Raw genomic sequence first — 9,662 nt, forward strand, 5'->3', positions numbered from 1 at the left:
AAATTGTTATTCAGTCTTTTTTAAAGCAATCGTATCATTTACATGAGGAATTATGTTGGGTTTTTTTTCCAAATAATTTGTCCTTATTCCCTTTCAGAATTGGGGAATTATTAATGAACACTTTTTACTTCCCAGGGGATCAAATAAATTTGTTATACAAAAACTAATTTATACAAATGAATAATACCAAATGATAAACGATTACCATAAAAATTTTGCATAATATGTGCAAAATTCAGTTTACAAGCTTTGATATTCCAGAAGACCATTCTACTGAATAAAAAAAGGGGGGTAAATCTTATTTTACTTAAACCAATATAAATAATTTGATGTTACTCCTGGAAAACAAAGGTTGTCAGTACAAGATCCTCCATAAGTAGGAGGGCAAGCTGAGCATGGCACTCCCACTTTGTATGGTGCTTCTCCAATCCAGTTTCCCCTAGGAGGAAGATAAAAAGAAAATAAATTTTTAGTATTTATGATATAGTTTGAAAAATAAGCCATCTACACATAAATGCAGAAAAAACTAACTTTATTAAAGAGCATGGCTATTTTCCTATTTTGTATATGCAAGAATAGACACTGAGCTAAAATTTTGTTGCCTTTGGAAAGGATTTGGCTTGTGCTTATTCAAAAACAAGAAGTTATTAGGCTCTTACTATGTGCTAGTTATTGTGATAAGAGCCAGGAATAGGAAGACAAGCAAAAACATTATCTTCCCTCGGGTATCTCACAGGAGACAAGGTACAAATTACTATGGAGATTTATACATATAAGCTGAAGATGATCTCAGAGGGAAAGTACTACTCAGAGAGGGACAGGGAAAGGTTCCTGGCAGAATGTAGGATTTGAACTGAGACTTGATGGAAGCCAAAGATGCCAACAAGCAAAGACAAAGAAGGGCAAATGCCACTGATTGAGGACAGTAAATAAATAGGCAAGTATTTGAGAGACAGTATCCTAATTGAACAGAGAGGAAGATAGTTCCACTGAGCCACAGATTATGCAGTAGATTATAAAACATCAGAAGACTGGAAGATCGGGAGAAGCCACAACCTTGATTTTAAATTTAATCCTGAAGGAAACAGGCAGCCATGGGAGTTTACTGAATAGAAGAGTAACATGGTTAGATTAGAGTAACACTGACAGCTGAGTGGAAGACAGACCTGAGCGGCATGAGATGAAGCAGAGAGACCAACCAGAAAGTTGTGATTTTACAGGCATCAGGTAATGAGAGCCTATGTGAGAGTAGAATTAGAAGGACCTGACAAAAAACTCAAAATGGGTGAGTTTGAGGAATTGAGACTGATGGTTAGTTTGCAAACCTGGATGATTTGGAGGATGTAGTAGGGTCCTTAACAAAAGAAAGGGGAAGATTTGGAGGAAGAGATCCTGAGTTTAGCTTTGTAGCAATTTGAGTTTAAGATGTTTATATGGCTGCCCCATTTTTAGATGTCTAATAAACATTTGGAGATGGGAGATGAACCAGGTCACAAGAAGAGTTTTGGGGTAAATTGTTATGAGAATCATCATCATAGAAGTAATCATTGAATCAATGGGAGCTGATAAGATTAGTAATGGAGATATTATATATAGAGAAGAGGGCCCAAGATAGAGCTTTGGGAACCATTCAGGATAAATGAATCATGACAAAGATGTGTCAGAAGAGTTAGTCAGGAAATGAAGAAAAGAACAAAGAGAAATCATTGTTACAAAGATTGAAAGTGTATCCAGGAACAGAAGATGATCAAGAGAATATGGTCAACAATGTCAAATGATACAAAGATTAAAAAAAAAGGAATGAAAATCAAGAATAGGCCATTAGTTTGGCAACTATGAGATCATTGGTAAGCTTGTAAAGAACATCTTCATTTGAGTGATTAAGTAGAAAGCCAGACCTACAGAGAAAAGAGAAAGTTGAGAGAGAGAAAAAAACAGGGGTGGGGAGCATGGAAGGCACCAATTATAGACTAGCGAAGTTGGTGTCATATGTCATATGACTACTATTTTGTAGTTAAAAATATCCTAATTTTCTGAAAGAATATCCATTTTTTCTATATGTTATTAGAATAAAATGACTTAAAGCATAAAGAAATATTTCCATTGAGATAGTATCAAATAATATTTTCATGAATGGAGAATTTATCACAATGGTTCATAGCCTAGAACTGATTGACTTGTGAGTGAATCACTTGAGTGAAAGCTATCTGTTCTAAACATGGCATATAAAGCAAATACTAAATGCCACATAATTTTTTTGATATAACGCCTTCTATAAATATTTTCCCCATTATGTTATGCATAATTTTCCTACTCTTTTCAGCTTAGAATCTCAGAGTTGATGTTAAGTCCACAATTTCCTTTTGCACATTTACATAATCATAAATAATTGAAACTTATCCATTTCTTCGTTTATGTAACACTATGTGGCATAATGAAATGGGCACTAAACTAGGACTAAAGAGATAAGTTTTAGCTTTGAATTTTTCACAATCTCTCTGCCTGGTGTTGCACCCTCCCTGGATTCCAATTCTCCCTTTTTAAAATGAAGGCAATGAAGTAGGTAACTTCAAAGGTTAGTTATGTGAAGGCTTGATGCAGAATAGTCTTCTTGTATTCTTCTGCTCATTGTGCTCATTACTTCAAATGAAGGGACCTTTTCTTATCCCTTTCTAACCCCTATTTACTATGTTCAGAGTAGATATTCCTACTATATATTCACAATGACTTTTTCTTTTCATTCAAAGTTTACCTTCAATACTACTTAATCTAGGATAGTAAGTATCCTAGTAAGAGCAGGGCTATTTTATATTCCCTTACATGTTAAAAAAATGTAAAGGAAAAGAATGGGAAAAGATAATCCCTCTCTGAAATTCTGTATAATTTCTAATAAATTCTATAATTTATACTTTACAGTAAAAGGTGACAATCATACAATTCTTAGATGATCCACAACATTAGTTGAATAATTCATACTCGTAATGTGCCATCTTTGTCCAACAATCAATAAATCAAAATACTAGTAGATGAACTTAATCATATTCATACTGAGAGCTTCATTAAACATGAAAACAAAATACATAAAGATATATACATATATAAATGACAAGATAACATAGTTTTTCCTTAGAGAGGAAAATAAAGGAGTTGACAGAATAAGTTTATTTGTGTGCCAAAAGGCAATGATAAACATCACTTCATGAGATATTTAGCCTAGAGAAACCAAGAAATTTGAGGAATGAGAAGCTCCTAGGAGTTAGAAATTAAAATATCAGTGACAACTTTGAAGTGAGCAGTTTTGAGTTGAATTATAAGGCATAAAGCCATAGTACAAGAAATAAGCCAGAAGAGGTGAAATTAAAGCAATGAAAAGAAATAATGGCTATCAATATCCCTATTTACTACCCAAATTTAGCCAGCACATGATTGTTACTTAAAGTAAACCAAAAGATCTCAGAAATTAAGTCAACACATATTTAGTCTCCTTGCTTAGGGAAAAGACATGGTCACCAATGGCAACAACAGTTTAGAACATAAACTCCTTTATGAAACATCACGGACAGAAGTGGTAGGAGAATAAAAGCAGCATTCTCCCAAAAAAAAAATAAAAATTTTTTACGGGGAAAACAAATCTATAGAAGATTTGTTTTGGTATCTAAAGAAGCTAAATCATGCCAAGAGCATTTATCAAAAAATGTAGATGAAGGATAAGAAACAGATAAAAAAGGGAAAAGACATACTAATTTTCTTATATTAACCTACTGTTCATCACATATAACTGTATAACAATAGCTAATATTTATAGAGTGCTTACTATATGCACTATAGGCAGCAAAGAATGCCAAGACTGACATCAGAAAGACTCATCTTCCTGAGTTCTAATCTGAACTCAGACACTTAACTACCTGTGTGACCCTTTTTGCAAGCCCTTTTTGCCTCAGTTTCCTCATCTATAGAATGAGCTGGAGGAGGAGGACGCAAACTATTCCAATATGTTTGCAAAGAAAATCCTAGATGGGGTCACAAAGAGTCAGACATTACTGAAACAATTAAATGATACCAGTATATGCCAGGATCTGTACTAATGCTTTCTCATTGGGTACTCATAACAACCCTGAGAGAGAGAGAGGTGCTATTATTATCCAAATTATATAGTTGGAAAAAAAATGAGACCAATAGAAGTTAAGTGACTTGTTCAGGATCACATATCTAGTATGTATTGGAGGCAAGATTTGAATTCAGATCTTCCTGACTTCAGGTCCAGACACCTAGCTCCCTCACTCCTTTTTTCTTTTCTTTTCTGGATCTAGATTCTTATCATGCCTTTAAGCCCTCTTCTCTTCAATTTTTACATGACTTCTCTTGATAAAATTTGCTTCTATTCGTTCAGTTATCTCTATATAGATGATTTTCTGATTTATATATTCTTCCTTTGAGCTTAAATTTTGCATCTCCAATTGTTTATAGATTATTTTGAACTGGATGTCCCATATGCAACTGGAGTCAAATATGTCAAAAACAAAACTCATGTTCATTCTCAAAAAAAAAAACCCAAATCTTTTTCTTTTCCTTTGCTGAACTTTTCTATTCATTTTGAGGGTACCCTTCCATTTTAACAGGTTTCCAACTTTGGCACCATTCTTGACTCCTTATTTTAATTGAGCCTAAATATTTAACTAATTGCCAAATCTTGCTTTTACCTTCATGAAAATTAAGAAGCAATGGGCAGAATGATGCCTTTGGAGTCAGGGAACATAGGTTCAAATCCTGCCTCTGTCAGTTATTCCCTGTGTGATCTTGAACAGGCCACTTCATAACTACATATGTCAATTTTCTCACCCGTAACATGAAGAAATTGGACTAAGTGGTTTCTGAAGTTTTTCCAGTTCTAAATTTATGATTCTATGATCATCCATGTATATATATATATATANATGTTCATTCTCAAAAAAAAAAACCCAAATCTTTTTCTTTTCCTTTGCTGAACTTTTCTATTCATTTTGAGGGTACCCTTCCATTTTAACAGGTTTCCAACTTTGGCACCATTCTTGACTCCTTATTTTAATTGAGCCTAAATATTTAACTAATTGCCAAATCTTGCTTTTACCTTCATGAAAATTAAGAAGCAATGGGCAGAATGATGCCTTTGGAGTCAGGGAACATAGGTTCAAATCCTGCCTCTGTCAGTTATTCCCTGTGTGATCTTGAACAGGCCACTTCATAACTACATATGTCAATTTTCTCACCCGTAACATGAAGAAATTGGACTAAGTGGTTTCTGAAGTTTTTCCAGTTCTAAATTTATGATTCTATGATCATCCATGTATATATATATATATATATATATATGTAAATACACACACACACACACACACACACACATATATCTTCTCTTAACAATCCTACTGCCACCACCACCCTTCCTCCCCAGCTCAGGCTTTCTCTGAACTTTGGGGTGCTATGTGTATTATTACAAATACAAATTGGTAGGAAAGGCATTATTAATACATATCTGGCTATCCACCAAAAATTTCTTGGAATAAATTTTTTATTTAATTTTTATGTCTTTTAAGTTTCTTTGTAATTGGCCTAATGGAAATTATCAGTGGGAAATCAATGAATTCTTTTTACTTTTATAATCTTTCCTTAAACATGTTTATTGACATGCACAATAATGGTGAGTAACTTAGTTATATGTCTTCGTTCTAGCTGGAAGTGTTAGACAACTTGGGTTTGTTTGGGTCATGGTTTGGAAGACAATGACAATGTCATAAATTCTTTCAACATTCTTTTTCTTTAGTCCAAATGAGAATGGCAACCAGGGGAACTTTTTATCATCTGTTTCTGTTATTAAGTGGGTGTAGTATAAGTAAAACTATTGATGAGTATTAACTGATTTACTAGTCTAGAGGGAGTAACTAAGGATGATCACATTAGAAAAACTTTGACAAATATCTAAAATTAACTTCAAAATTATTTTTGAAGATGTGGTATGAAGAGGATCACATAGCTCATTTTTTTGTTTAATTCAATAAATCAAAAAATATTTAAATATCTCCTATGTGCTAAGCACTATACTAGATGATGTAGATACATAGACAAAAGTTAGAGGGACCATATCCTAATCCAATCTGTCGGAAAAAAGAAATAATGGGATTTTTTGTTCCTGTAGAGAGGTTTGCCTTGTTATGGAAACAAGCCACCTGATTTGAGATGGAGTGAAGAAAGAAACAGAAGTAGAAGACAACTGAGTGAAATGTGAGATGAGGAGGAAGAGCTAAGAGTATGACAAAAGGAGGAGTTGGTGTTTTATGTTAGATATAATATAGGGCCATTTAAGCTTTTTGAGCAAGGGAGGAAAAATTAATTTGGTAGCAGTGTGAAAGATTGGTTGGATAGGAAACACACTAGATACTATTTCTAGAGTTCAGAGAAAAAGAGAAAGGTTTACTTGCAGATAAGTTGAAAGGTCAACATTTTTAAAAAGAGAAACTATCCACATTTGAAATCTACCTCTTGACCAAATCTCCTTATTTAATCTTCAATGCTCCATTAAAGGAAATGTAATTCTGGAAACTAGTTGAAAGAATAAATGAAGGAGCTATCTTTTCAATGTCCTTTATTTTAATAGGAACTATTTTATTATTGATACAAATCAAAAATAATTTCTGGAGATTCTTCCTTGTAAATCTGAAGGAAAGATTCAACTGCTATAATCACCAGATATTTCAATTTTACAAAGGAAGTTTTATTTTTTTATAATCCACACCAGGATGAAAGATATATAGAAAATTACCTGGACAGGTCAGTTCTGGATCTCTTGTATATGGCTGTCAATAAAGAGGAGTCTCACATACTATTTGACATGACACTTAACTTTTCAGTGCCCCAGGCAACTCTCTAAGACAATAAATTATAGGCCTGTGTTAGTAGAGAGACTTCATCTTAATGTTTCCTATGCCAATGAAACTGCAAATTTTGATTTTTTTATAAAGGATTAAATTGATGAGAATGCTATATAAACCATTCATATTACCAAGTAGTTTGCCTAGTTTAGAGCCTGGAATTCCTGATTAATCCTTCTCTGCCATAAGTGATTTGTATGAGAGAAATCTGAAGCTAGGATTGAATAATAGTTTAGATTCTGCTGAATTAAGGCTTTCCCTCCAGCCCCCAACATATATATCCTAACTACTCTAGACATTGGGTAAGGGTCTATAGAGAATACAAAGACATACATTCTTCTCATCTTCTCCATGCCTACCCATATAACCCCAAAACCTATATTCCTACTCTATTTCCCATCCTGTGGCTAATAATAAATATAGTATTTTGGCCAAGATATGTTTATATTCAAAGAAGGATTTACATTCATGGTGTGAGAATTTATTTTTTATATTCTCTATTGATTCTTATATATTAAGGAGAATTACTATGTATTCTGTTTGTGATCTAGGTCAGAGATACCATCCAATCTGCTACCTTTTGCATTTTCCTTGTCCTTGGGAAACCCAAAGAATGTCTTCCTTTTTAAAAGAGTTTGGTTAATAAATGAAGGGGTCAGTGATTCTTATCTTGTTGCCATGATTATCTACCTTCCAGTTTAGGGAAGGACTAAGGGGGTTCTGATGGACCACGTCTTAATTAGCTATCACCAATTAAAGATGTCTTGGGATGTTCAAGGGAGAGGATGATTAATGAGCTCCTAAAAATATATTTATTGGGCTGCCTCTCCTAGCTCAGATCATCTCTGGTCATGAGAGACAACCATGGAGACCTATATTACTTTCTCAGTTATGATGCTGGCCTAACTGATAAACCTGATATAATCAACATACTTATATTCTTACTCAAAAATCCATCTTTCAAGATAATGTTAGATATAATAGTGGTCAATAGAAAATCACTCCTTTTTCACAAAGTGCAGGCATATCTCCTGTAATGGCCAAACAAGGCCTGGGTATAGCAGGATTAGGACAGGTGACTAACAATAAATGAGAATTTGTAAAGTGTATTAAATATAAGTTAAACACTTACTTGGGGGCATAGTTGCATACTAAGTAAATTGCTCGTCGCCACACAGCTCCCCAAACATTCATGTTCTGACAGGTATGGATTGCACAGCCGATCCGATTAGAAGTAGCCCAGACCATCTAAATAAATAATTATTCTTTTGTTGAAGTCTAAGAGCCAATAATATATATATATATACATATATATATAAAACACCATAAAAATAGAAAGCATATTTTATAATTGAATTAAAAATTAAGATAACTGATTACCTGTGTATAGTGAGTACACATTGGTCCATAGCATCTCATAGGACATCTGGGGTTGCAGTCTTGAGGATATGGAAAAGCATAGTCTTTTACTTCATCATACCATGGTTTAACTAACTGGAGAATGGAGCGATACCTAGATGTAAAAATAAAAAAAAGAGAGAAATGGAGGTGGAAGTAAGGAAATGAGAGAGGGGGAGAGGGAAAGTTAAGTAAGTGGAGAGAGAAGGAGAGAGAGAGAGATGGAGAGGGGGCAGTCACTATTAGAACAAGCTATGGATTTGTCACAGATCAGTTTCCTTCAGAAATATATATAGCTTTGGATCATCTGTGAAAAGGTTAGGGACCTTGAATATCATTTATGATTGATTTAAATCCTTTCCCCTTCCATTACTCTTGCTTCGTGGCCTCCTAGATCACTCTCAATAGAGCCAAATATGGAAGAACTTGGGTCTAAAGTATTCATAGTTTCTCCTCCGTGGGGTTGATAGTCTTTCAAAGACAAACTTTATTTTTTAATTTGCTTTTATGTTATTTTTCCTTTAGTATTGTTATTTTTCCTTTAGTATTCAAGAATTATCTACACAGTCTTAGACACTTAGGTGGATCAATGATCCCAAAATAGTGCTCATATTTTCTTCACTGGTATAGCTCTTTCCACATCTTGTTCTTTGTGAATTTTTTTCCATGTCTTTCCATAAATTATCTAATAAGGATTTACCTAAATGATCTGTTTATCTTCTTTTGGTTCATTTAATATCTCAGCAGTACCAATGCAACACTTGAAAGGTCTGTTACAACTCACTCTTTCTATATGACGACATTCATGTTGCTAATAATAAAGTGGGCTGCCTGGAAATAGTCTGGAAATGGTCTAGTCTTCATTGGAGGTCCTCAAGGAGAAGACTGGCTGACCTCTTGTCCGGAATTTTATAGCAGTTATTACTTTTGGGTTTCAGTTAAATTGGATAGCCACTGAAGTCCATCCTTTCCAACTCTAAATAACACATAGAAGAGGGGACTGGAGTTGGAATCAGAAAAAACATGAGTTTCATTGGGTCACTAACTTTCAGTTGATGAACCTCTCAAAACGTGTTAAGATGATTCTAAGACAATGGAAACAGTCTGCTAATGGAGCTCTAGTTGGAGTCTTTCCAGCATGGTTAAATCAGCCAGAACTTGGCACTGGAAAGGCATTATCTTTGAGATCCTAGTCTCCTCATCTCCAAATCCTGATGAGACATGGAAATAAGACCTCCATAGGGGAAAGATAGCTAAGTAAATGATTTAAAGTTCTTAGCACATAAAAAAATTAGCACTGCTAAAACTGAGTTTTTTTTTTCTTTTTTTACATATTCTCAAACTTTAAGTTAAAGATAG

The 9,662-nt window shown here is 34.0% G+C and overlaps 1 protein-coding gene across 1 annotated transcript in view; it reads right to left on the reverse strand.

Moving 5' to 3' along the window:
* Positions 1 to 303: 303 nt before the first annotated feature.
* The window catches only part of LOC123253452, a 126,259-nt gene continuing 116,900 nt past the window's right edge, over positions 304 to 9,662 (reverse strand). The window contains exons 5-7 of the mRNA XM_044682645.1: positions 8,286 to 8,418; positions 8,038 to 8,153; positions 304 to 439 (exon numbers count right to left, since the gene is read on the reverse strand). Coding sequence (XP_044538580.1) covers positions 304 to 439; positions 8,038 to 8,153; positions 8,286 to 8,418 — 385 coding nt within the window. The remainder of the gene's footprint in view (positions 440 to 8,037; positions 8,154 to 8,285; positions 8,419 to 9,662) is intronic.

This window comes from Gracilinanus agilis, chromosome X (genome assembly GCF_016433145.1).
Source record: "Gracilinanus agilis isolate LMUSP501 chromosome X, AgileGrace, whole genome shotgun sequence".
Classification (NCBI taxonomy): domain Eukaryota; kingdom Metazoa; phylum Chordata; class Mammalia; order Didelphimorphia; family Didelphidae; genus Gracilinanus; species Gracilinanus agilis.